Raw genomic sequence first — 25075 nt, forward strand, 5'->3', positions numbered from 1 at the left:
ATGTGCAAGATAACGTATATGTACTAATAAAAAAAATCAAACAAAAAACATCAAACAAAAAAAAATGTATCTTTTACTCTCCAGTACTGAAAGCAGAACTGATAAGGGTCTGGAGCGCATGTGGCCCCTAGAGTCCCCAAATGAGGTTTCCTTTTTGCACATTAAGCTAACAGCATCATCGCCAAAGGAGCCACAAGAGGTTCCCTCTGTGGCCTCTGAAGCGACAGGCATTTGCCCTCCTGACCTCAGCTCATCTGGGGAAAAGGAAAGACAAATGCTACAAGATGTAACATGATTTTAATCATATTTTTGTAGTCTTTTTATTGTCTTCTGTTTTAAATGCCTCATACCTTTTTAACCCTACTGCTCATGGCCCTCACCATCTCTACTATCAATGTCAGAAGTGTGAGGTCCACCATTAGAGCACAGAGTATTTTGTCCTTTTTAAAATCTTTTAAGTCAGATTTGTTTTTATTACAAGAGTGTTCTCTGCCCTTTTTAACTAGGTACACAAAAATGGAAGAGCTATGGTCCGCAGGAGCCTCCATATGGAGCGGATCAAATTTTAACAAAAACGACGGAGTTGCGGTTTTAATTAATAATCCTAACATCTTGGTGAAGGGCAGCACTGTGGTGAGGCAAGGCCGGGCACTTTTAGTAAATCTGACCTTTTTAGACAGGGATTTTAATGTTCTTAATGTATATGGTTTTACGGAAAAGAACGAAAGATATGAGCTTTTAGAAGACTTGCAACCCCACATGCTAGGTAGGGCTCCCCTAATGGTAGCAGGGGATTTTAATTGTGTTTTATCTAAAACAGACAGGAAAAGGGTAGGGGAGGATTTCAGAGTGGACAAAACGTCGGTTTTATTGCAGGGTTTAGTCAGAGATTTTAATTTAGTCGACTGTTTTAAAATTTTGCATCAAAGAGAGGAGGGCTTCACCTGGTTCAGTGGTGATGGTACCAAAGCCTCTCGAATCGACTACGTGTTTACAAGGGACTGCCCGCCAACCGATGCTACATTAACCCCCCTTTTTTTCTCTGATCACATGATGCTGTCTTGCACCCTTTCACTGCCCATGGGTGTGACGGTAGGGGGAGGGCTGTGGAAGCTGAACTGTTCCCTGTTGGAAGACAAGAATGTAATTTTAGAATATAGGGAACAGTTCAGCCAATGGCAGACCCTCCAAGACTTTTATGATACACGTGCACAGTGGTGGGAGATGGTAAAGGACCGGACGAGACAGTTTTTTAGAAAGATAGGGAAAGAAAAGAAGAGTAGGGAAAAGAAATGCATGTTGGGGTTGCAAAAAAGACTACAAAGGTATTTTAATCTTTTAAATAATGGTTTTGATTTTAACAATGAAATCCAGGATGTAAAAAAGGAGATGTCAGTTTTAGCCAATATAGAAAGTAAAGGGGTCCTTTTAAGAAGCAAAGAGAGAGAAATTGAAGAAGGGGAAAAGTGTACCAGATATTTTTTTAAGAAAATAATAACAAGGGGTTGGGGGTTAACCAGGGTTAAAACAGGGGATAGGGAGGTTAACACAACAAAAGAGATTTTAGAGGATGTGGAAAAATTTTATGGGGCTTTATATAGTTTTAAAAAGGTACACTCAGACACCGTAAAAGAAGTTTTAAATTTTGTTGAGAAAAGGGTCGACTGTCAAAATGAGATTTTAGCCCAAGATTTGAACATTTTAGAAACCCAAAAAGCTCTTGGAGGTTTTAAAAAGGGGAAGTCCCCAGGAGTGGATGGACTTCCCCTGGAGTTTTATCTAACATTTTGGGACATTTTAGGACAAGAGCTTTTGACAGTTTTTAAAGAGTTTGAGACCCTCGACAGACTTCCAGACAGTTTTAGAATAGGGATAGTTTCTTTACTTCACAAAAAAGGTGACCGGACTGACTTAAAAAACTAGAGACCCATAACACTTTTAAATTTCGATTATAAACTTTTTAGCAAAGTTTTAGCAACACGCATGTCAACTGTTTTAGAGGACGTGATTCACCCGGATCAAGCTTGTTCTGTGCCCGGAAGAAAGATAACAGACAACCTAGTGCTGATTAGAGACGCCATCTGTTACACGAGAGACAGAAATATTCGGCTAGTAGTCCTAAATTTAGATTTTGAAAAAGCATTTGATCGAGTCTCGCACCAGTACCTCTTCCAGGTTCTGGAGAAAATGGGGTTTCCAAAGAGGTTTATAGCCTGGGTGGGACTGCTGTACAAGGGAATAGTCAGCAAAATTCTAATAAATGGGCATCTTTCCAAAGCTGTGAACATACACAGTGGTGTCCGTCAGGGATGTCCTTTATCTCCTCTTCTGTATGTGGCTTGCATCGAGCCACTGGCACAGATCTTGAGAAGGGACAAATGGATCAAAGGACTGGACGTTCCTGGGACGGGGGGACTGACGGCGACCTGTGTTTTATATATGGACGACGTAACTCTTTTAGCCACAGACGTTTTATCAATACGAAGAGCACTGGACTTGACTGACTGGTACGGTCGGGCCTCGGGCGCCAAACTCAATAGAAACAAGTCCGAGGCCCAGCTCTTCGGGCCGTGGGGAGACGTGGACACAGGAGGACTTGATTTGGTTTTTAAAGACAACGATTTTAAGATTTTAGGCGTTAAATTTGATAAAGACGAGGGTGGACGGGAAAACTGGACTGACTTGTTAGGGAAAGTTAGGAAAAGACTGGGGTTTTGGGGACTTGGACAGATGACGATGGAAGGCAAGGTTTTAATTTTTAAATCTGTGATTTTACCTCTGATTTTACTTGTCTGTTCTGTTTTTAGCCCCCCTCGGTGGTTCCTGGGGAAACTGGAGAGGGCGGTGTTTTACTTCCTGTGGGGGTCCAAGTGGGAGCGCCTGAAGAGGGAGACCATCAAGAAAAGGCCGGAGAACGGAGGAAAAGGCCTCCCAGACCCCCACCTGTTTTTAGGCAGCCGCTTCACCGCCCTGCACATTAGTTATGCCACGACCCCATCCAAAGAAAACAAGACGGCTGCAATGGCGCGATTTTGGATGGGGTCTTACCTACGAACACTGAAAATTTTACCAGTGGACTTGAAAACCCCAGTGTCTTTTAACTTGCCCAAAGAGTACAGTTTTATAAAAAAGTTTTTAAAGAAATACCTTTTAGAGAGTGAAGATGTCACCATTTTAACTCAACACAAGTCTCTCATCTCTGTTGTGCAGGACCGGGAACCGGTGAGTCCAGTTCCGGGCCTCACACCAAGTGAGGCCAAACCGGTTTGGCGGAACGCGGCTCACCCCGCTCTCCAGAACAGGCACAAGGACTTATCGTGGATGGTGGCTCATGAGATCTTCCCGGTCAGGGCGGTTATGCACTCCAGAGGCATGGCCAAAAACCCCATCTGCCCGCGGTCCGGCTGCAATTCTTCGGAGACCGTCCACCACCTGCTCTGGGAGTGCAGCACTGCGCGGGACCTGTGGGCCAAGACCGGCCCCCTGTATTTCCCGTGCCTACCAGCGGGTGGGGCCCAGTTCGGGTACCAGCTCGCCATCCTTGGGGTGGGCCGGGGCTTGAAGGACTTGACGGCACAGAAATTTACCTCGCTCTGGCGCACCCTCAACGTCATCAAGGATGCCATCTGGGCCACCAGAAACCTGCTGGTGGGGAAGCGCGTTACGGTAACCCTCCATGCATGCGAGCTAAAGGTAACATCAATGCTGCAGGGGTACCGGACGACGATATTCGGACGGGGGGGCCGGGGTCGCACGGAGAGGGTCCCGGCAGGCACCGACCCTGGCCGCCCGTAGATGCACCCTCACCACTCTGGCTACGGGAACAGCGGGCCAGCGGACCGGAGGAGAGGGGATCTCCGCTGAGTCCATAAAGTAGCATCTCATGTCCCTGTTCTGGAGAGTGGGGTGATGACCCACTTGATAAGGACTCACCCCCGGTCTTGCACAATAGATGATTTTTAATTGGTGTTTTTTATTGTTTTATCATGAAAGAGGTTTTATTAACATATATATAAATATATATATATATATATATATATATATATATATATATTCGAGGCTTGTTTGCTTTTTTTTAAATTTGTATTTTACTTTTGGAACTGACCGCACCTTTTAACCACACCTCAATAATGGACTTTTAAAAACAAGCAAAACACTGTGGTTTTAATCAAATGCTTTTTAACAATGATTGTTTCTTTCATTTTACCATGTGTATTTATTATATATTATATTGCTTGTTTTAATGTGTGATTAAAAAGAAAATGTTGTGTGAAAAAGAAAAAATGCAAATGGAAAAAATGTAAATGGTGACAATAAAACTTTTTCGAAAGAAAAAATCTGTTCTTATCTTATTCTCTATTCAGGCAGGGTGAGGGGAAGCTCCTGGGAATGTCCCGTATGGACTTTTCCAGGAAGCTGATCCAAAAGACCTTAGCTTTTAAATGTGACGACCTGAATTGTTTGATGACTCTGCCCTTGAACAAAGGATTTGATGTTAGTTTTAAAACCGCTTCCCTACTTAATGACTTTTGGCAAAGGTTTGAATCAGTTAAAGCCCAGTTCTCCATGTTCACTGTTGAGAAACTTTCTGATAACACACTTAAAACTGTGATTGTCAGGATGTTCAATGAAACCGTGACTGGAGATGATATTTGTGTTTGGTTGGGTAGATTTTGCACTGTTCGAGGCCAGCCTGTCAAAGTGTTAGATGAAGATGGCATTTGGACATGCTCCTGGCGAATTCCCATTAAATAATGGGAAGACGCTGGGGGCTACCAGGGCCTGAAGCATCTGCCTTCCATGATTGTGCTCGGAGAGAACAGAGGCTACATACATTATCAAGGAATGCCCAAACTCTGCAGAAAGTGTGGAAGGTTTGGTCATCTAGCTGAAGCATGCCAAGAGTTAATCTGTGGGAAGTGTAGAGAAATTGGTCACAGTTTTGATGACTGTACCAATGGCAGACGGTGCAATCTTTGTGGAGAAACAAACCATCTCTACAGAGACTGCCCTAAAAGTTTTGCCAACAAGCTAAAAATGGCCGCCCCACATGGGCAACAAACGAAGGAACAAAGGAGAGAGGAGGCGGTCCCTGAGGTTTTGGCGGGAATTTCAAATTCCCAGCCGGCCTCAGGGATTGGGCAGGAAGGAGGAAGTGGGGCGGCCAGAGGGGCGGAGGCAACGGAACAGGAAGTGGTAATGGAAGGAGAGGAAAGTGAGGAAGAATCACTGCTAACAGTTTCGGATGGGGTGGAAGAATCCACTGGGAGTGAGACAGAGTGTTCACTCCCTAATGCTCAGGTGCAAAAAAGACCTGCGGGGTCTCCTCTGATTGTAACGGAGGAGAAAAAATCTAGAGCAGCATATAAGCTCGATAGTTCCGACTCGGTAGATCTGGAGCGCATGTGGCCCCTAGAGTCCCCAAATGAGGTTTCCTTTTTGCACATTAAGCTAACAGCATCATCGCCAAAGGAGCCACAAGAGGTTCCCTCTGTGGCCTCTGAAGCGACAGGCATTTGCCCTCCTGACCTCAGCTCATCTGGGGAAAAGGAAAGACAAATGCTACAAGATGTAACATGATTTTAATCATATTTTTGTAGTCTTTTTATTGTCTTCTGTTTTAAATGCCTCATACCTTTTTAACCCTACTGCTCATGGCCCTCACCATCTCTACTATCAATGTCAGAAGTGTGAGGTCCACCATTAGAGCACAGAGTATTTTGTCCTTTTTAAAATCTTTTAAGTCAGATTTGTTTTTATTACAAGAGTGTTCTCTGCCCTTTTTAACTAGGTACACAAAAATGGAAGAGCTATGGTCCGCAGGAGCCTCCATATGGAGCGGATCAAATTTTAACAAAAACGACGGAGTTGCGGTTTTAATTAATAATCCTAACATCTTGGTGAAGGGCAGCACTGTGGTGAGGCAAGGCCGGGCACTTTTAGTAAATCTGACCTTTTTAGACAGGGATTTTAATGTTCTTAATGTATATGGTTTTACGGAAAAGAACGAAAGATATGAGCTTTTAGAAGACTTGCAACCCCACATGCTAGGTAGGGCTCCCCTAATGGTAGCAGGGGATTTTAATTGTGTTTTATCTAAAACAGACAGGAAAAGGGTAGGGGAGGATTTCAGAGTGGACAAAACGTCGGTTTTATTGCAGGGTTTAGTCAGAGATTTTAATTTAGTCGACTGTTTTAAAATTTTGCATCAAAGAGAGGAGGGCTTCACCTGGTTCAGTGGTGATGGTACCAAAGCCTCTCGAATCGACTACGTGTTTACAAGGGACTGCCCGCCAACCGATGCTACATTAACCCCCCTTTTTTTCTCTGATCACATGATGCTGTCTTGCACCCTTTCACTGCCCATGGGTGTGACGGTAGGGGGAGGGCTGTGGAAGCTGAACTGTTCCCTGTTGGAAGACAAGAATGTAATTTTAGAATATAGGGAACAGTTCAGCCAATGGCAGACCCTCCAAGACTTTTATGATACACGTGCACAGTGGTGGGAGATGGTAAAGGACCGGACGAGACAGTTTTTTAGAAAGATAGGGAAAGAAAAGAAGAGTAGGGAAAAGAAATGCATGTTGGGGTTGCAAAAAAGACTACAAAGGTATTTTAATCTTTTAAATAATGGTTTTGATTTTAACAATGAAATCCAGGATGTAAAAAAGGAGATGTCAGTTTTAGCCAATATAGAAAGTAAAGGGGTCCTTTTAAGAAGCAAAGAGAGAGAAATTGAAGAAGGGGAAAAGTGTACCAGATATTTTTTTAAGAAAATAATAACAAGGGGTTGGGGGTTAACCAGGGTTAAAACAGGGGATAGGGAGGTTAACACAACAAAAGAGATTTTAGAGGATGTGGAAAAATTTTATGGGGCTTTATATAGTTTTAAAAAGGTACACTCAGACACCGTAAAAGAAGTTTTAAATTTTGTTGAGAAAAGGGTCGACTGTCAAAATGAGATTTTAGCCCAAGATTTGAACATTTTAGAAACCCAAAAAGCTCTTGGAGGTTTTAAAAAGGGGAAGTCCCCAGGAGTGGATGGACTTCCCCTGGAGTTTTATCTAACATTTTGGGACATTTTAGGACAAGAGCTTTTGACAGTTTTTAAAGAGTTTGAGACCCTCGACAGACTTCCAGACAGTTTTAGAATAGGGATAGTTTCTTTACTTCACAAAAAAGGTGACCGGACTGACTTAAAAAACTGGAGACCCATAACACTTTTAAATTTCGATTATAAACTTTTTAGCAAAGTTTTAGCAACACGCATGTCAACTGTTTTAGAGGACGTGATTCACCCGGATCAAGCTTGTTCTGTGCCCGGAAGAAAGATAACAGACAACCTAGTGCTGATTAGAGACGCCATCTGTTACACGAGAGACAGAAATATTCGGCTAGTAGTCCTAAATTTAGATTTTGAAAAAGCATTTGATCGAGTCTCGCACCAGTACCTCTTCCAGGTTCTGGAGAAAATGGGGTTTCCAAAGAGGTTTATAGCCTGGGTGGGACTGCTGTACAAGGGAATAGTCAGCAAAATTCTAATAAATGGGCATCTTTCCAAAGCTGTGAACATACACAGTGGTGTCCGTCAGGGATGTCCTTTATCTCCTCTTCTGTATGTGGCTTGCATCGAGCCACTGGCACAGATCTTGAGAAGGGACAAATGGATCAAAGGACTGGACGTTCCTGGGACGGGGGGACTGACGGCGACCTGTGTTTTATATATGGACGACGTAACTCTTTTAGCCACAGACGTTTTATCAATACGAAGAGCACTGGACTTGACTGACTGGTACGGTCGGGCCTCGGGCGCCAAACTCAATAGAAACAAGTCCGAGGCCCAGCTCTTCGGGCCGTGGGGAGACGTGGACACAGGAGGACTTGATTTGGTTTTTAAAGACAACGATTTTAAGATTTTAGGCGTTAAATTTGATAAAGACGAGGGTGGACGGGAAAACTGGACTGACTTGTTAGGGAAAGTTAGGAAAAGACTGGGGTTTTGGGGACTTGGACAGATGACGATGGAAGGCAAGGTTTTAATTTTTAAATCTGTGATTTTACCTCTGATTTTACTTGTCTGTTCTGTTTTTAGCCCCCCTCGGTGGTTCCTGGGGAAACTGGAGAGGGCGGTGTTTTACTTCCTGTGGGGGTCCAAGTGGGAGCGCCTGAAGAGGGAGACCATCAAGAAAAGGCCGGAGAACGGAGGAAAAGGCCTCCCAGACCCCCACCTGTTTTTAGGCAGCCGCTTCACCGCCCTGCACATTAGTTATGCCACGACCCCATCCAAAGAAAACAAGACGGCTGCAATGGCGCGATTTTGGATGGGGTCTTACCTACGAACACTGAAAATTTTACCAGTGGACTTGAAAACCCCAGTGTCTTTTAACTTGCCCAAAGAGTACAGTTTTATAAAAAAGTTTTTAAAGAAATACCTTTTAGAGAGTGAAGATGTCACCATTTTAACTCAACACAAGTCTCTCATCTCTGTTGTGCAGGACCGGGAACCGGTGAGTCCAGTTCCGGGCCTCACACCAAGTGAGGCCAAACCGGTTTGGCGGAACGCGGCTCACCCCGCTCTCCAGAACAGGCACAAGGACTTATCGTGGATGGTGGCTCATGAGATCTTCCCGGTCAGGGCGGTTATGCACTCCAGAGGCATGGCCAAAAACCCCATCTGCCCGCGGTCCGGCTGCAATTCTTCGGAGACCGTCCACCACCTGCTCTGGGAGTGCAGCACTGCGCGGGACCTGTGGGCCAAGACCGGCCCCCTGTATTTCCCGTGCCTACCAGCGGGTGGGGCCCAGTTCGGGTACCAGCTCGCCATCCTTGGGGTGGGCCGGGGCTTGAAGGACTTGACGGCACAGAAATTTACCTCGCTCTGGCGCACCCTCAACGTCATCAAGGATGCCATCTGGGCCACCAGAAACCTGCTGGTGGGGAAGCGCGTTACGGTAACCCTCCATGCATGCGAGCTAAAGGTAACATCAATGCTGCAGGGGTACCGGACGACGATATTCGGACGGGGGGGCCGGGGTCGCACGGAGAGGGTCCCGGCAGGCACCGACCCTGGCCGCCCGTAGATGCACCCTCACCACTCTGGCTACGGGAACAGCGGGCCAGCGGACCGGAGGAGAGGGGATCTCCGCTGAGTCCATAAAGTAGCATCTCATGTCCCTGTTCTGGAGAGTGGGGTGATGACCCACTTGATAAGGACTCACCCCCGGTCTTGCACAATAGATGATTTTTAATTGGTGTTTTTTATTGTTTTATCATGAAAGAGGTTTTATTAACATATATATAAATATATATATATATATATATATATATATATATATATTCGAGGCTTGTTTGCTTTTTTTTAAATTTGTATTTTACTTTTGGAACTGACCGCACCTTTTAACCACACCTCAATAATGGACTTTTAAAAACAAGCAAAACACTGTGGTTTTAATCAAATGCTTTTTAACAATGATTGTTTCTTTCATTTTACCATGTGTATTTATTATATATTATATTGCTTGTTTTAATGTGTGATTAAAAAGAAAATGTTGTGTGAAAAAGAAAAAATGCAAATGGAAAAAATGTAAATGGTGACAATAAAACTTTTTCGAAAGAAAAAATCTGTTCTTATCTTATTCTCTATTCAGGCAGGGTGAGGGGAAGCTCCTGGGAATGTCCCGTATGGACTTTTCCAGGAAGCTGATCCAAAAGACCTTAGCTTTTAAATGTGACGACCTGAATTGTTTGATGACTCTGCCCTTGAACAAAGGATTTGATGTTAGTTTTAAAACCGCTTCCCTACTTAATGACTTTTGGCAAAGGTTTGAATCAGTTAAAGCCCAGTTCTCCATGTTCACTGTTGAGAAACTTTCTGATAACACACTTAAAACTGTGATTGTCAGGATGTTCAATGAAACCGTGACTGGAGATGATATTTGTGTTTGGTTGGGTAGATTTTGCACTGTTCGAGGCCAGCCTGTCAAAGTGTTAGATGAAGATGGCATTTGGACATGCTCCTGGCGAATTCCCATTAAATAATGGGAAGACGCTGGGGGCTACCAGGGCCTGAAGCATCTGCCTTCCATGATTGTGCTCGGAGAGAACAGAGGCTACATACATTATCAAGGAATGCCCAAACTCTGCAGAAAGTGTGGAAGGTTTGGTCATCTAGCTGAAGCATGCCAAGAGTTAATCTGTGGGAAGTGTAGAGAAATTGGTCACAGTTTTGATGACTGTACCAATGGCAGACGGTGCAATCTTTGTGGAGAAACAAACCATCTCTACAGAGACTGCCCTAAAAGTTTTGCCAACAAGCTAAAAATGGCCGCCCCACATGGGCAACAAACGAAGGAACAAAGGAGAGAGGAGGCGGTCCCTGAGGTTTTGGCGGGAATTTCAAATTCCCAGCCGGCCTCAGGGATTGGGCAGGAAGGAGGAAGTGGGGCGGCCAGAGGGGCGGAGGCAACGGAACAGGAAGTGGTAATGGAAGGAGAGGAAAGTGAGGAAGAATCACTGCTAACAGTTTCGGATGGGGTGGAAGAATCCACTGGGAGTGAGACAGAGTGTTCACTCCCTAATGCTCAGGTGCAAAAAAGACCTGCGGGGTCTCCTCTGATTGTAACGGAGGAGAAAAAATCTAGAGCAGCATATAAGCTCGATAGTTCCGACTCGGTAGATCTGGAGCGCATGTGGCCCCTAGAGTCCCCAAATGAGGTTTCCTTTTTGCACATTAAGCTAACAGCATCATCGCCAAAGGAGCCACAAGAGGTTCCCTCTGTGGCCTCTGAAGCGACAGGCATTTGCCCTCCTGACCTCAGCTCATCTGGGGAAAAGGAAAGACAAATGCTACAAGATGTAACATGATTTTAATCATATTTTTGTAGTCTTTTTATTGTCTTCTGTTTTAAATGCCTCATACCTTTTTAACCCTACTGCTCATGGCCCTCACCATCTCTACTATCAATGTCAGAAGTGTGAGGTCCACCATTAGAGCACAGAGTATTTTGTCCTTTTTAAAATCTTTTAAGTCAGATTTGTTTTTATTACAAGAGTGTTCTCTGCCCTTTTTAACTAGGTACACAAAAATGGAAGAGCTATGGTCCGCAGGAGCCTCCATATGGAGCGGATCAAATTTTAACAAAAACGACGGAGTTGCGGTTTTAATTAATAATCCTAACATCTTGGTGAAGGGCAGCACTGTGGTGAGGCAAGGCCGGGCACTTTTAGTAAATCTGACCTTTTTAGACAGGGATTTTAATGTTCTTAATGTATATGGTTTTACGGAAAAGAACGAAAGATATGAGCTTTTAGAAGACTTGCAACCCCACATGCTAGGTAGGGCTCCCCTAATGGTAGCAGGGGATTTTAATTGTGTTTTATCTAAAACAGACAGGAAAAGGGTAGGGGAGGATTTCAGAGTGGACAAAACGTCGGTTTTATTGCAGGGTTTAGTCAGAGATTTTAATTTAGTCGACTGTTTTAAAATTTTGCATCAAAGAGAGGAGGGCTTCACCTGGTTCAGTGGTGATGGTACCAAAGCCTCTCGAATCGACTACGTGTTTACAAGGGACTGCCCGCCAACCGATGCTACATTAACCCCCCTTTTTTTCTCTGATCACATGATGCTGTCTTGCACCCTTTCACTGCCCATGGGTGTGACGGTAGGGGGAGGGCTGTGGAAGCTGAACTGTTCCCTGTTGGAAGACAAGAATGTAATTTTAGAATATAGGGAACAGTTCAGCCAATGGCAGACCCTCCAAGACTTTTATGATACACGTGCACAGTGGTGGGAGATGGTAAAGGACCGGACGAGACAGTTTTTTAGAAAGATAGGGAAAGAAAAGAAGAGTAGGGAAAAGAAATGCATGTTGGGGTTGCAAAAAAGACTACAAAGGTATTTTAATCTTTTAAATAATGGTTTTGATTTTAACAATGAAATCCAGGATGTAAAAAAGGAGATGTCAGTTTTAGCCAATATAGAAAGTAAAGGGGTCCTTTTAAGAAGCAAAGAGAGAGAAATTGAAGAAGGGGAAAAGTGTACCAGATATTTTTTTAAGAAAATAATAACAAGGGGTTGGGGGTTAACCAGGGTTAAAACAGGGGATAGGGAGGTTAACACAACAAAAGAGATTTTAGAGGATGTGGAAAAATTTTATGGGGCTTTATATAGTTTTAAAAAGGTACACTCAGACACCGTAAAAGAAGTTTTAAATTTTGTTGAGAAAAGGGTCGACTGTCAAAATGAGATTTTAGCCCAAGATTTGAACATTTTAGAAACCCAAAAAGCTCTTGGAGGTTTTAAAAAGGGGAAGTCCCCAGGAGTGGATGGACTTCCCCTGGAGTTTTATCTAACATTTTGGGACATTTTAGGACAAGAGCTTTTGACAGTTTTTAAAGAGTTTGAGACCCTCGACAGACTTCCAGACAGTTTTAGAATAGGGATAGTTTCTTTACTTCACAAAAAAGGTGACCGGACTGACTTAAAAAACTGGAGACCCATAACACTTTTAAATTTCGATTATAAACTTTTTAGCAAAGTTTTAGCAACACGCATGTCAACTGTTTTAGAGGACGTGATTCACCCGGATCAAGCTTGTTCTGTGCCCGGAAGAAAGATAACAGACAACCTAGTGCTGATTAGAGACGCCATCTGTTACACGAGAGACAGAAATATTCGGCTAGTAGTCCTAAATTTAGATTTTGAAAAAGCATTTGATCGAGTCTCGCACCAGTACCTCTTCCAGGTTCTGGAGAAAATGGGGTTTCCAAAGAGGTTTATAGCCTGGGTGGGACTGCTGTACAAGGGAATAGTCAGCAAAATTCTAATAAATGGGCATCTTTCCAAAGCTGTGAACATACACAGTGGTGTCCGTCAGGGATGTCCTTTATCTCCTCTTCTGTATGTGGCTTGCATCGAGCCACTGGCACAGATCTTGAGAAGGGACAAATGGATCAAAGGACTGGACGTTCCTGGGACGGGGGGACTGACGGCGACCTGTGTTTTATATATGGACGACGTAACTCTTTTAGCCACAGACGTTTTATCAATACGAAGAGCACTGGACTTGACTGACTGGTACGGTCGGGCCTCGGGCGCCAAACTCAATAGAAACAAGTCCGAGGCCCAGCTCTTCGGGCCGTGGGGAGACGTGGACACAGGAGGACTTGATTTGGTTTTTAAAGACAACGATTTTAAGATTTTAGGCGTTAAATTTGATAAAGACGAGGGTGGACGGGAAAACTGGACTGACTTGTTAGGGAAAGTTAGGAAAAGACTGGGGTTTTGGGGACTTGGACAGATGACGATGGAAGGCAAGGTTTTAATTTTTAAATCTGTGATTTTACCTCTGATTTTACTTGTCTGTTCTGTTTTTAGCCCCCCTCGGTGGTTCCTGGGGAAACTGGAGAGGGCGGTGTTTTACTTCCTGTGGGGGTCCAAGTGGGAGCGCCTGAAGAGGGAGACCATCAAGAAAAGGCCGGAGAACGGAGGAAAAGGCCTCCCAGACCCCCACCTGTTTTTAGGCAGCCGCTTCACCGCCCTGCACATTAGTTATGCCACGACCCCATCCAAAGAAAACAAGACGGCTGCAATGGCGCGATTTTGGATGGGGTCTTACCTACGAACACTGAAAATTTTACCAGTGGACTTGAAAACCCCAGTGTCTTTTAACTTGCCCAAAGAGTACAGTTTTATAAAAAAGTTTTTAAAGAAATACCTTTTAGAGAGTGAAGATGTCACCATTTTAACTCAACACAAGTCTCTCATCTCTGTTGTGCAGGACCGGGAACCGGTGAGTCCAGTTCCGGGCCTCACACCAAGTGAGGCCAAACCGGTTTGGCGGAACGCGGCTCACCCCGCTCTCCAGAACAGGCACAAGGACTTATCGTGGATGGTGGCTCATGAGATCTTCCCGGTCAGGGCGGTTATGCACTCCAGAGGCATGGCCAAAAACCCCATCTGCCCGCGGTCCGGCTGCAATTCTTCGGAGACCGTCCACCACCTGCTCTGGGAGTGCAGCACTGCGCGGGACCTGTGGGCCAAGACCGGCCCCCTGTATTTCCCGTGCCTACCAGCGGGTGGGGCCCAGTTCGGGTACCAGCTCGCCATCCTTGGGGTGGGCCGGGGCTTGAAGGACTTGACGGCACAGAAATTTACCTCGCTCTGGCGCACCCTCAACGTCATCAAGGATGCCATCTGGGCCACCAGAAACCTGCTGGTGGGGAAGCGCGTTACGGTAACCCTCCATGCATGCGAGCTAAAGGTAACATCAATGCTGCAGGGGTACCGGACGACGATATTCGGACGGGGGGGCCGGGGTCGCACGGAGAGGGTCCCGGCAGGCACCGACCCTGGCCGCCCGTAGATGCACCCTCACCACTCTGGCTACGGGAACAGCGGGCCAGCGGACCGGAGGAGAGGGGATCTCCGCTGAGTCCATAAAGTAGCATCTCATGTCCCTGTTCTGGAGAGTGGGGTGATGACCCACTTGATAAGGACTCACCCCCGGTCTTGCACAATAGATGATTTTTAATTGGTGTTTTTTATTGTTTTATCATGAAAGAGGTTTTATTAACATATATATAAATATATATATATATATATATATATATATATATATTCGAGGCTTGTTTGCTTTTTTTTAAATTTGTATTTTACTTTTGGAACTGACCGCACCTTTTAACCACACCTCAATAATGGACTTTTAAAAACAAGCAAAACACTGTGGTTTTAATCAAATGCTTTTTAACAATGATTGTTTCTTTCATTTTACCATGTGTATTTATTATATATTATATTGCTTGTTTTAATGTGTGATTAAAAAGAAAATGTTGTGTGAAAAAGAAAAAATGCAAATGGAAAAAATGTAAATGGTGACAATAAAACTTTTTCGAAAGAAAAAATCTGTTCTTATCTTATTCTCTATTCAGGCAGGGTGAGGGGAAGCTCCTGGGAATGTCCCGTATGGACTTTTCCAGGAAGCTGATCCAAAAGACCTTAGCTTTTAAATGTGACGACCTGAATTGTTTGATGACTCTGCCCTTGAACAAAGGATTTGATGTTAGTTTTAAAACCGCTTCCCTACTTAATGACTTTTGGCAAAGGTTTGAATCAGTTAAAGCCCAGTTCTCCATGTTCACTGTTGAGAAACTTTCTGATAACACACTTAAAACTGTGATTGTCAGGATGTTCAATGAAACCGTGACTGGAGATGATATTTGTGTTTGGTTGGGTAGATTTTGCACTGTTCGAGGCCAGCCTGTCAAAGTGTTAGATGAAGATGGCATTTGGACATGCTCCTGGCGAATTCCCATTAAATAATGGGAAGACGCTGGGGGCTACCAGGGCCTGAAGCATCTGCCTTCCATGATTGTGCTCGGAGAGAACAGAGGCTACATACATTATCAAGGAATGCCCAAACTCTGCAGAAAGTGTGGAAGGTTTGGTCATCTAGCTGAAGCATGCCAAGAGTTAATCTGTGGGAAGTGTAGAGAAATTGGTCACAGTTTTGATGACTGTACCAATGGCAGACGGTGCAATCTTTGTGGAGAAACAAACCATCTCTACAGAGACTGCCCTAAAAGTTTTGCCAACAAGCTAAAAATGGCCGCCCCACATGGGCAACAAACGAAGGAACAAAGGAGAGAGGAGGCGGTCCCTGAGGTTTTGGCGGGAATTTCAAATTCCCAGCCGGCCTCAGGGATTGGGCAGGAAGGAGGAAGTGGGGCGGCCAGAGGGGCGGAGGCAACGGAACAGGAAGTGGTAATGGAAGGAGAGGAAAGTGAGGAAGAATCACTGCTAACAGTTTCGGATGGGGTGGAAGAATCCACTGGGAGTGAGACAGAGTGTTCACTCCCTAATGCTCAGGTGCAAAAAAGACCTGCGGGGTCTCCTCTGATTGTAACGGAGGAGAAAAAATCTAGAGCAGCATATAAGCTCGATAGTTCCGACTCGGTAGATCTGGAGCGCATGTGGCCCCTAGAGTCCCCAAATGAGGTTTCCTTTTTGCACATTAAGCTAACAGCATCATCGCCAAAGGAGCCACAAGAGGTTCCCTCTGTGGCCTCTGAAGCGACAGGCATTTGCCCTCCTGACCTCAGCTCATCTGGGGAAAAGGAAAGACAAATGCTACAAGATGTAACATGATTTTAATCATATTTTTGTAGTCTTTTTATTGTCTTCTGTTTTAAATGCCTCATACCTTTTTAACCCTACTGCTCATGGCCCTCACCATCTCTACTATCAATGTCAGAAGTGTGAGGTCCACCATTAGAGCACAGAGTATTTTGTCCTTTTTAAAATCTTTTAAGTCAGATTTGTTTTTATTACAAGAGTGTTCTCTGCCCTTTTTAACTAGGTACACAAAAATGGAAGAGCTATGGTCCGCAGGAGCCTCCATATGGAGCGGATCAAATTTTAACAAAAACGACGGAGTTGCGGTTTTAATTAATAATCCTAACATCTTGGTGAAGGGCAGCACTGTGGTGAGGCAAGGCCGGGCACTTTTAGTAAATCTGACCTTTTTAGACAGGGATTTTAATGTTCTTAATGTATATGGTTTTACGGAAAAGAACGAAAGATATGAGCTTTTAGAAGACTTGCAACCCCACATGCTAGGTAGGGCTCCCCTAATGGTAGCAGGGGATTTTAATTGTGTTTTATCTAAAACAGACAGGAAAAGGGTAGGGGAGGATTTCAGAGTGGACAAAACGTCGGTTTTATTGCAGGGTTTAGTCAGAGATTTTAATTTAGTCGACTGTTTTAAAATTTTGCATCAAAGAGAGGAGGGCTTCACCTGGTTCAGTGGTGATGGTACCAAAGCCTCTCGAATCGACTACGTGTTTACAAGGGACTGCCCGCCAACCGATGCTACATTAACCCCCCTTTTTTTCTCTGATCACATGATGCTGTCTTGCACCCTTTCACTGCCCATGGGTGTGACGGTAGGGGGAGGGCTGTGGAAGCTGAACTGTTCCCTGTTGGAAGACAAGAATGTAATTTTAGAATATAGGGAACAGTTCAGCCAATGGCAGACCCTCCAAGACTTTTATGATACACGTGCACAGTGGTGGGAGATGGTAAAGGACCGGACGAGACAGTTTTTTAGAAAGATAGGGAAAGAAAAGAAGAGTAGGGAAAAGAAATGCATGTTGGGGTTGCAAAAAAGACTACAAAGGTATTTTAATCTTTTAAATAATGGTTTTGATTTTAACAATGAAATCCAGGATGTAAAAAAGGAGATGTCAGTTTTAGCCAATATAGAAAGTAAAGGGGTCCTTTTAAGAAGCAAAGAGAGAGAAATTGAAGAAGGGGAAAAGTGTACCAGATATTTTTTTAAGAAAATAATAACAAGGGGTTGGGGGTTAACCAGGGTTAAAACAGGGGATAGGGAGGTTAACACAACAAAAGAGATTTTAGAGGATGTGGAAAAATTTTATGGGGCTTTATATAGTTTTAAAAAGGTACACTCAGACACCGTAAAAGAAGTTTTAAATTTTGTTGAGAAAAGGGTCGACTGTCAAAATGAGATTTTAGCCCAAGATTTGAACATTTTAGAAACCCAAAAAGCTCTTGGAGGTTTTAAAAAGGGGAAGTCCCCAGGAGTGGATGGACTTCCCCTGGAGTTTTATCTAACATTTTGGGACATTTTAGGACAAGAGCTTTTGACAGTTTTTAAAGAGTTTGAGACCCTCGACAGACTTCCAGACAGTTTTAGAATAGGGATAGTTTCTTTACTTCACAAAAAAGGTGACCGGACTGACTTAAAAAACTGGAGACCCATAACACTTTTAAATTTCGATTATAAACTTTTTAGCAAAGTTTTAGCAACACGCATGTCAACTGTTTTAGAGGACGTGATTCACCCGGATCAAGCTTGTTCTGTGCCCGGAAGAAAGATAACAGACAACCTAGTGCTGATTAGAGACGCCATCTGTTACACGAGAGACAGAAATATTCGGCTAGTAGTCCTAAATTTAGATTTTGAAAAAGCATTTGATCGAGTCTCGCACCAGTACCTCTTCCAGGTTCTGGAGAAAATGGGGTTTCCAAAGAGGTTTATAGCCTGGGTGGGACTGCTGTACAAGGGAATAGTCAGCAAAATTCTAATAAATGGGCATCTTTCCAAAGCTGTGAACATACACAGTGGTGTCCGTCAGGGATGTCCTTTATCTCCTCTTCTGTATGTGGCTTGCATCGAGCCACTGGCACAGATCTTGAGAAGGGACAAATGGATCAAAGGACTGGACGTTCCTGGGACGGGGGGACTGACGGCGACCTGTGTTTTATATATGGACGACGTAACTCTTTTAGCCACAGACGTTTTATCAATACGAAGAGCACTGGACTTGACTGACTGGTACGGTCGGGCCTCGGGCGCCAAACTCAATAGAAACAAGTCCGAGGCCCAGCTCTTCGGGCCGTGGGGAGACGTGGACACAGGAGGACTTGATTTGGTTTTTAAAGACAACGATTTTAAGATTTTAGGCGTTAAATTTGATAAAGACGAGGGTGGACGGGAAAACTGGACTGACTTGTTAGGGAAAGTTAGGAAAAGACTGGGGTTTTGGGGACTTGGACAGATGACGATGGAAGGCAAGGTTTTAATTTTTAAATCTGTGATTTTACCTCTGATTTTACTTGTCTGTTCTGTTTTTAGCCCCCCTCGGTGGTTCCTGGGGAAACTGGAGAGGGCGGTGTTTTACTTCCTGTGGGGGTCCAAGTGGGAGCGCCTGAAGAGGGAGACCATCAAGAAAAGGCCGGAGAACGGAGGAAAAGGCCTCCCAGACCCCCACCTGTTTTTAGGCAGCCGCTTCACCGCCCTGCACATTAGTTATGCCACGACCCCATCCAAAGAAAACAAGACGGCTGCAATGGCGCGATTTTGGATGGGGTCTTACCTACGAACACTGAAAATTTTACCAGTGGACTTGAAAACCCCAGTGTCTTTTAACTTGCCCAAAGAGTACAGTTTTATAAAAAAGTTTTTAAAAAAATACCTTTTAGAGAGTGAAGATGTCACCATTTTAACTCAACACAAGTCTCTCATTTCTGTTGTGCAGGACCGGGAACCGGTGAGTCCAGTTCCGGGCCTCACACCAAGTGAGGCCAAACCGGTTTGGCGGAACGCGGCTCACCCCGCTCTCCAGAACAGGCACAAGGACTTATCGTGGATGGTGGCTCATGAGATCTTCCCGGTCAGGGCGGTTATGCACTCCAGAGGCATGGCCAAAAACCCCATCTGCCCGCGGTCCGGCTGCAATTCTTCGGAGACCGTCCACCACCTGCTCTGGGAGTGCAGCACTGCGCGGGACCTGTGGGCCAAGACCGGCCCCCTGTATTTCCCGTGCCTACCAGCGGGTGGGGCCCAGTTCGGGTACCAGCTCGCCATCCTTGGGGTGGGCCGGGGCTTGAAGGACTTGACGGCACAGAAATTTACCTCGCTCTGGCGCACCCTCAACGTCATCAAGGATGCCATCTGGGCCACCAGAAACCTGCTGGTGGGGAAGCGCGTTACGGTAACCCTCCATGCATGCGAGCTAAAGGTAACATCAATGCTGCAGGGGTACCGGACGACGATATTCGGACGGGGGGGCCGGGGTCGCACGGAGAGGGTCCCGGCAGGCACCGACCCTGGCCGCCCGTAGATGCACCCTCACCACTCTGGCTACGGGAACAGCGGGCCAGCGGACCGGAGGAGAGGGGATCTCCGCTGAGTCCATAAAGTAGCATCTCATGTCTATATATATATATACGAGGCTTGTTTGCTTTTTTTTAAATTTGTATTTTACTTTTGGAACTGACCGCACCTTTTAACCACACCTCAATAATGGACTTTTAAAAACAAGCAAAACACTGTGGTTTTAATCAAATGCTTTTTAACAATGATTGTTTCTTTCATTTTACCATGTGTATTTATTATATATTATATTGCTTGTTTTAATGTGTGATTAAAAAGAAAATGTTGTGTGAAAAAGAAAAAATGCAAATGGAAAAAATGTAAATGGTGACAATAAAACTTTTTCGAAAGAAAAAATCTGTTCTTATCTTATTCTCTATTCAGGCAGGGTGAGGGGAAGCTCCTGGGAATGTCCCGTATGGACTTTTCCAGGAAGCTGATCCAAAAGACCTTAGCTTTTAAATGTGACGACCTGAATTGTTTGATGACTCTGCCCTTGAACAAAGGATTTGATGTTAGTTTTAAAACCGCTTCCCTACTTAATGACTTTTGGCAAAGGTCTGAATCAGTTAAAGCCCAGTTCTCCATGTTCACTGTTGAGAAACTTTCTGATAACACACTTAAAACTGTGATTGTCAGGATGTTCAATGAAACCGTGACTGGAGATGATATTTGTGTTTGGTTGGGTAGATTTTGCACTGTTCGAGGCCAGCCTGTCAAAGTGTTAGATGAAGATGGCATTTGGACATGCTCCTGGCGAATTCCCATTAAATAATGGGAAGACGCTGGGGGCTACCAGGGCCTGAAGCATCTGCCTTCCATGATTGTGCTCGGAGAGAACAGAGGCTACATACATTATCAAGGAATGCCCAAACTCTGCAGAAAGTGTGGAAGGTTTGGTCATCTAGCTGAAGCATGCCAAGAGTTAATCTGTGGGAAGTGTAGAGAAATTGGTCACAGTTTTGATGACTGTACCAATGGCAGACGGTGCAATCTTTGTGGAGAAACAAACCATCTCTACAGAGACTGCCCTAAAAGTTTTGCCAACAAGCTAAAAATGGCCGCCCCACATGGGCAACAAACGAAGGAACAAAGGAGAGAGGAGGCGGTCCCTGAGGTTTTGGCGGGAATTTCAAATTCCCAGCCGGCCTCAGGGATTGGGCAGGAAGGAGGAAGTGGGGCGGCCAGAGGGGCGGAGGCAACGGAACAGGAAGTGGTAATGGAAGGAGAGGAAAGTGAGGAAGAATCACTGCTAACAGTTTCGGATGGGGTGGAAGAATCCACCGGGAGTGAGACAGAGTGTTCACTCCCTAATGCTCAGGTGCAAAAAAGACCTGCGGGGTCTCCTCTGATTGTAACGGAGGAGAAAAAATCTAGAGCAGCATATAAGCTCGATAGTTCCGACTCGGTAGATCTGGAGCGCATGTGGCCCCTAGAGTCCCCAAATGAGGTTTCCTTTTTGCACATTAAGCTAACAGCATCATCGCCAAAGGAGCCACAAGAGGTTCCCTCTGTGGCCTCTGAAGCGACAGGCATTTGCCCTCCTGACCTCAGCTCATCTGGGGAAAAGGAAAGACAAATGCTACAAGATGTAACATGATTTTAATCATATTTTTGTAGTCTTTTTATTGTCTTCTGTTTTAAATGCCTCATACCTTTTTAACCCTACTGCTCATGGCCCTCACCATCTCTACTATCAATGTCAGAAGTGTGAGGTCCACCATTAGAGCACAGAGTATTTTGTCCTTTTTAAAATCTTTTAAGTCAGATTTGTTTTTATTACAAGAGTGTTCTCTGCCCTTTTTAACTAGGTACACAAAAATGGAAGAGCTATGGTCCGCAGGAGCCTCCATATGGAGCGGATCAAATTTTAACAAAAACGACGGAGTTGCGGTTTTAATTAATAATCCTAACATCTTGGTGAAGGGCAGCACTGTGGTGAGGCAAGGCCGGGCACTTTTAGTAAATCTGACCTTTTTAGACAGGGATTTTAATGTTCTTAATGTATATGGTTTTACGGAAAAGAACGAAAGATATGAGCTTTTAGAAGACTTGCAACCCCACATGCTAGGTAGGGCTCCCCTAATGGTAGCAGGGGATTTTAATTGTGTTTTATCTAAAACAGACAGGAAAAGGGTAGGGGAGGATTTCAGAGTGGACAAAACGTCGGTTTTATTGCAGGGTTTAGTCAGAGATTTTAATTTAGTCGACTGTTTTAAAATTTTGCATCAAAGAGAGGAGGGCTTCACCTGGTTCAGTGGTGATGGTACCAAAGCCTCTCGAATCGACTACGTGTTTACAAGGGACTGCCCGCCAACCGATGCTACATTAACCCCCCTTTTTTTCTCTGATCACATGATGCTGTATTGCACCCTTTCACTGCCCATGGGTGTGACGGTAGGGGGAGGGCTGTGGAAGCTGAACTGTTCCCTGTTGGAAGACAAGAATGTAATTTTAGAATATAGGGAACAGTTCAGCCAATGGCAGACCCTCCAAGACTTTTATGATACACGTCCACAGTGGTGGGAGATGGTAAAGGACCGGACGAGACAGTTTTTTAGAAAGATAGGGAAAGAAAAGAAGAGTAGGGAAAAGAAATGCATGTTGGGGTTGCAAAAAAGACTACAAAGGTATTTTAATCTTTTAAATAATGGTTTTGATTTTAACAATGAAATCCAGGATGTAAAAAAGGAGATGTCAGTTTTAGCCAATATAGAAAGTAAAGGGGTCCTTTTAAGAAGCAAAGAGAGAGAAATTGAAGAAGGGGAGAAGTGTACCAGATATTTTTTTAAGAAAATAATAACAAGGGGTTGGGGGTTAACCAGGGTTAAAACAGGGGATAGGGAGGTTAACACAACAAAAGAGATTTTAGAGGATGTGGAAAAATTTTATGGGGCTTTATATAGTTTTAAAAAGGTACACTCAGACACCGTAAAAGAAGATTAAATTTTGTTGAGAAAAGGGTCGACTGTCAAAATGAGATTTTAGCCCAAGATTTGAACATTTTAGAAACCCAAAAAGCTCTTGGAGGTTTTAAAAAGGGGAAGTCCCCAGGAGTGGATGGACTTCCCCTGGAGTTTTATCTAACATTTTGGGACATTTTAGGACAAGAGCTTTTGACAGTTTTTAAAGAGTTTGAGACCCTCGACAGACTTCCAGACAGTTTTAGAATAGGGATAGTTTCTTTACTTCACAAAAAAGGTGACCGGACTGACTTAAAAAACTGGAGACCCATAACACTTTTAAATTTCGATTATAAACTTTTTAGCAAAGTTTTAGCAACACGCATGTCAACTGTTTTAGAGGACGTGATTCACCCGGATCAAGCTTGTTCTGTGCCCGGAAGAAAGATAACAGACAACCTAGTGCTGATTAGAGACGCCATCTGTTACACGAGAGACAGAAATATTCGGCTAGTAGTCCTAAATTTAGATTTTGAAAAAGCATTTGATCGAGTCTCGCACCAGTACCTCTTCCAGGTTCTGGAGAAAATGGGGTTTCCAAAGAGGTTTATAGCCTGGGTGGGACTGCTGTACAAGGTAATAGTCAGCAAAATTCTAATAAATGGGCATCTTTCCAAAGCTGTGAACATACACAGTGGTGTCCGTCAGGGATGTCCTTTATCTCCTCTTCTGTATGTGGCTTGCATCGAGCCACTGGCACAGATCTTGAGAAGGGACAAATGGATCAAAGGACTGGACGTTCCTGGGACGGGGGGACTGACGGCGACCTGTGTTTTATATATGGACGACGTAACTCTTTTAGCCACAGACGTTTTATCAATACGAAGAGCACTGGACTTGACTGACTGGTACGGTCGGGCCTCGGGCGCCAAACTCAATAGAAACAAGTCCGAGGCCCAGCTCTTCGGGCCGTGGGGAGACGTGGACACAGGAGGACTTGATTTGGTTTTTAAAGACAACGATTTTAAGATTTTAGGCGTTAAATTTGATAAAGACGAGGGTGGACGGGAAAACTGGACTGACTTGTTAGGGAAAGTTAGGAAAAGACTGGGGTTTTGGGGACTAAGACAGATGACGATGGAAGGCAAGGTTTTAATTTTTAAATCTGTGATTTTACCTCTGATTTTACTTGTCTGTTCTGTTTTTAGCCCCCCTCGGTGGTTCCTGGGGAAACTGGAGAGGGCGGTGTTTTACTTCCTGTGGGGGTCCAAGTGGGAGCGCCTGAAGAGGGAGACCATCAAGAAAAGGCCGGAGAACGGTGGAAAAGGCCTCCCAGACCCCCACCTGTTTTTAGGCAGCCGCTTCACCGCCCTGCACATTAGTTATGCCACGACCCCATCCAAAGAAAACAAGACGGCTGCAATGGCGCGGTTTTGGATGGGGTCTTACCTACGAACACTGAAAATTTTACCAGTGGACCTGAAAACCCCAGTGTCTTTTAACTTGCCCAAAGAGTACAGTTTTATAAAAAAGTTTTTAAAGAAATACCTTTTAGAGAGTGAAGATGTCACCATTTTAACTCAACACAAGTCTCTCATTTCTGTTGTGCAGGACCGGGAACCGGTGAGTCCAGTTCCGGGCCTCACACCAAGTGAGGCCAAACAGGTTTGGCGGAATGCAGCTCACCCCGCTCTCCAGAACAGGCACAAGGACTTATCGTGGATGGTGGCTCATGAGATCCTCCCGGTCAGGGCGGTTATGCACTCCAGAGGCATGGCCAAGAACCCCATCTGCCCGCGGTCCGGCTGCAATTCCCCGGAGACCGTCCACCACCTGCTCTGGGAGTGCAGCACTGCGCGGCACCTGTGGGCCAAGACCGGCCCCCTGTATTTCCCGTGCCTACCAGCGGGTGGGGCCCAGTTCGGGTACCAGCTCGCCATCCTTGGGGTGGGCCGGGGCTTGAAGGACTTGACGGCACAGAAATTTACCTCGCTCTGGCTCACCCTCAACGTCATCAAGGATGCCATCTGGGCCACCAGAAACCTGCTGGTGGGGAAGCGCGTTACGGTAACCCTCCATGCATGCGAGCTAAAGGTAACATCAATGCTGCAGGGGTACCGGACGACGATATTCGGACGGGGGGGCCGGGGTCGCACGGAGAGGGTCCCGGCAGGCACCGACCCTGGCCGCCCGTAGATGCACCCTCACCACTCTGGCTACGGGAACAGCGGGCCAGCGGGCCGGAGGAGAGGGGATCTCCGCTGAGTCCATAAAGTAGCATCTCATGTCCCTGTTCTGGAGAGTGGGGTGATGACCCACAGATGATTTTTAATTGGTGTTTTTTTATTGTGTTTTATCATGAAATAGGTTTTATTAACATATATGTATATATATACGAGGCTTGTTTGCTTTTCTTAAAATTTGTATTTTACTTTTGGAACTGACCACACCTTTTAAACACACCTCAATAATGGACTTTTAAAAACAAGCAAAACA

At 44.9% G+C, this 25075-nt stretch overlaps 3 protein-coding genes across 12 annotated transcripts; all 3 read left to right on the forward strand.

The window, feature by feature from the left end:
• Window positions 1-24447, forward strand: LOC128011377 (uncharacterized). Of its 8 annotated transcripts, none has more exons than XM_052593710.1 (3): window positions 100-638; window positions 18657-18962; window positions 24191-24447. In XM_052593710.1, exons 1-3 carry the CDS (start codon window positions 340-342, stop codon window positions 24204-24206), a joined length of 621 nt encoding a protein of 206 aa, XP_052449670.1. In that variant the 5' UTR covers window positions 100-339; the 3' UTR covers window positions 24207-24447. The 8 variants fall into 8 exon arrangements, 5 of the variants coding, with proteins under 5 accessions (XP_052449670.1, XP_052449674.1, XP_052449671.1 ...); XR_008182535.1 differs by having other exon boundaries at window positions 105-633; XM_052593714.1 differs by lacking the exon at window positions 18657-18962 and adding an exon at window positions 2808-3113 and having other exon boundaries at window positions 107-638; window positions 24191-24231.
• LOC128011379 (uncharacterized) lies at window positions 5365-8526 on the forward strand. 2 transcript variants are annotated; one of them, XM_052593716.1, is made up of 3 exons: window positions 5451-5923; window positions 8093-8398; window positions 8496-8526. In XM_052593716.1, the coding sequence occupies exons 1-3, from the start codon at window positions 5625-5627 to the stop codon at window positions 8509-8511; spliced, it is 621 nt and encodes a 206-aa protein (XP_052449676.1). In that variant the 5' UTR covers window positions 5451-5624; the 3' UTR covers window positions 8512-8526. The 2 variants fall into 2 exon arrangements, 1 of the variants encoding a protein (XP_052449676.1); XR_008182537.1 differs by lacking the exon at window positions 8496-8526 and having other exon boundaries at window positions 5365-5918; window positions 8093-8489.
• Window positions 10648-14895, forward strand: LOC128011378 (uncharacterized). Of its 2 annotated transcripts, XM_052593715.1 has the most exons (3): window positions 10657-11206; window positions 13376-13681; window positions 13779-14895. In XM_052593715.1, exons 1-3 carry the CDS (start codon window positions 10908-10910, stop codon window positions 13792-13794), a joined length of 621 nt encoding a protein of 206 aa, XP_052449675.1. In that variant the 5' UTR covers window positions 10657-10907; the 3' UTR covers window positions 13795-14895. The 2 variants fall into 2 exon arrangements, 1 of the variants encoding a protein (XP_052449675.1); XR_008182536.1 differs by lacking the exon at window positions 13779-14895 and having other exon boundaries at window positions 10648-11201; window positions 13376-13772.
• Window positions 24448-25075: the final 628 nt, after the last annotated feature.

This window comes from Carassius gibelio, chromosome B23, assembly GCF_023724105.1.
Source record: "Carassius gibelio isolate Cgi1373 ecotype wild population from Czech Republic chromosome B23, carGib1.2-hapl.c, whole genome shotgun sequence".
Classification (NCBI taxonomy): Eukaryota; Metazoa; Chordata; class Actinopteri; order Cypriniformes; family Cyprinidae; genus Carassius; species Carassius gibelio.

Bases quoted from the DNA above. Each gene is read 5' to 3' on its own strand.
- LOC128011377 (XM_052593710.1), top strand. From the start codon at position 340: ATGCCTCATACCTTTTTAACCCTACTGCTCATGGCCCTCACCATCTCT. The intron at 639-18,656 runs GCAAGGCCGGGC...TTCTGTTTTTAG, and splicing joins AAGGGCAGCACTGTGGTGAG to CCCCCCTCGGTGGTTCCTGG.
- LOC128011378 (XM_052593715.1), top strand. From the start codon at position 10,908: ATGCCTCATACCTTTTTAACCCTACTGCTCATGGCCCTCACCATCTCT. The intron at 11,207-13,375 runs GCAAGGCCGGGC...TTCTGTTTTTAG, and splicing joins AAGGGCAGCACTGTGGTGAG to CCCCCCTCGGTGGTTCCTGG.
- LOC128011379 (XM_052593716.1), top strand. From the start codon at position 5,625: ATGCCTCATACCTTTTTAACCCTACTGCTCATGGCCCTCACCATCTCT. The intron at 5,924-8,092 runs GCAAGGCCGGGC...TTCTGTTTTTAG, and splicing joins AAGGGCAGCACTGTGGTGAG to CCCCCCTCGGTGGTTCCTGG.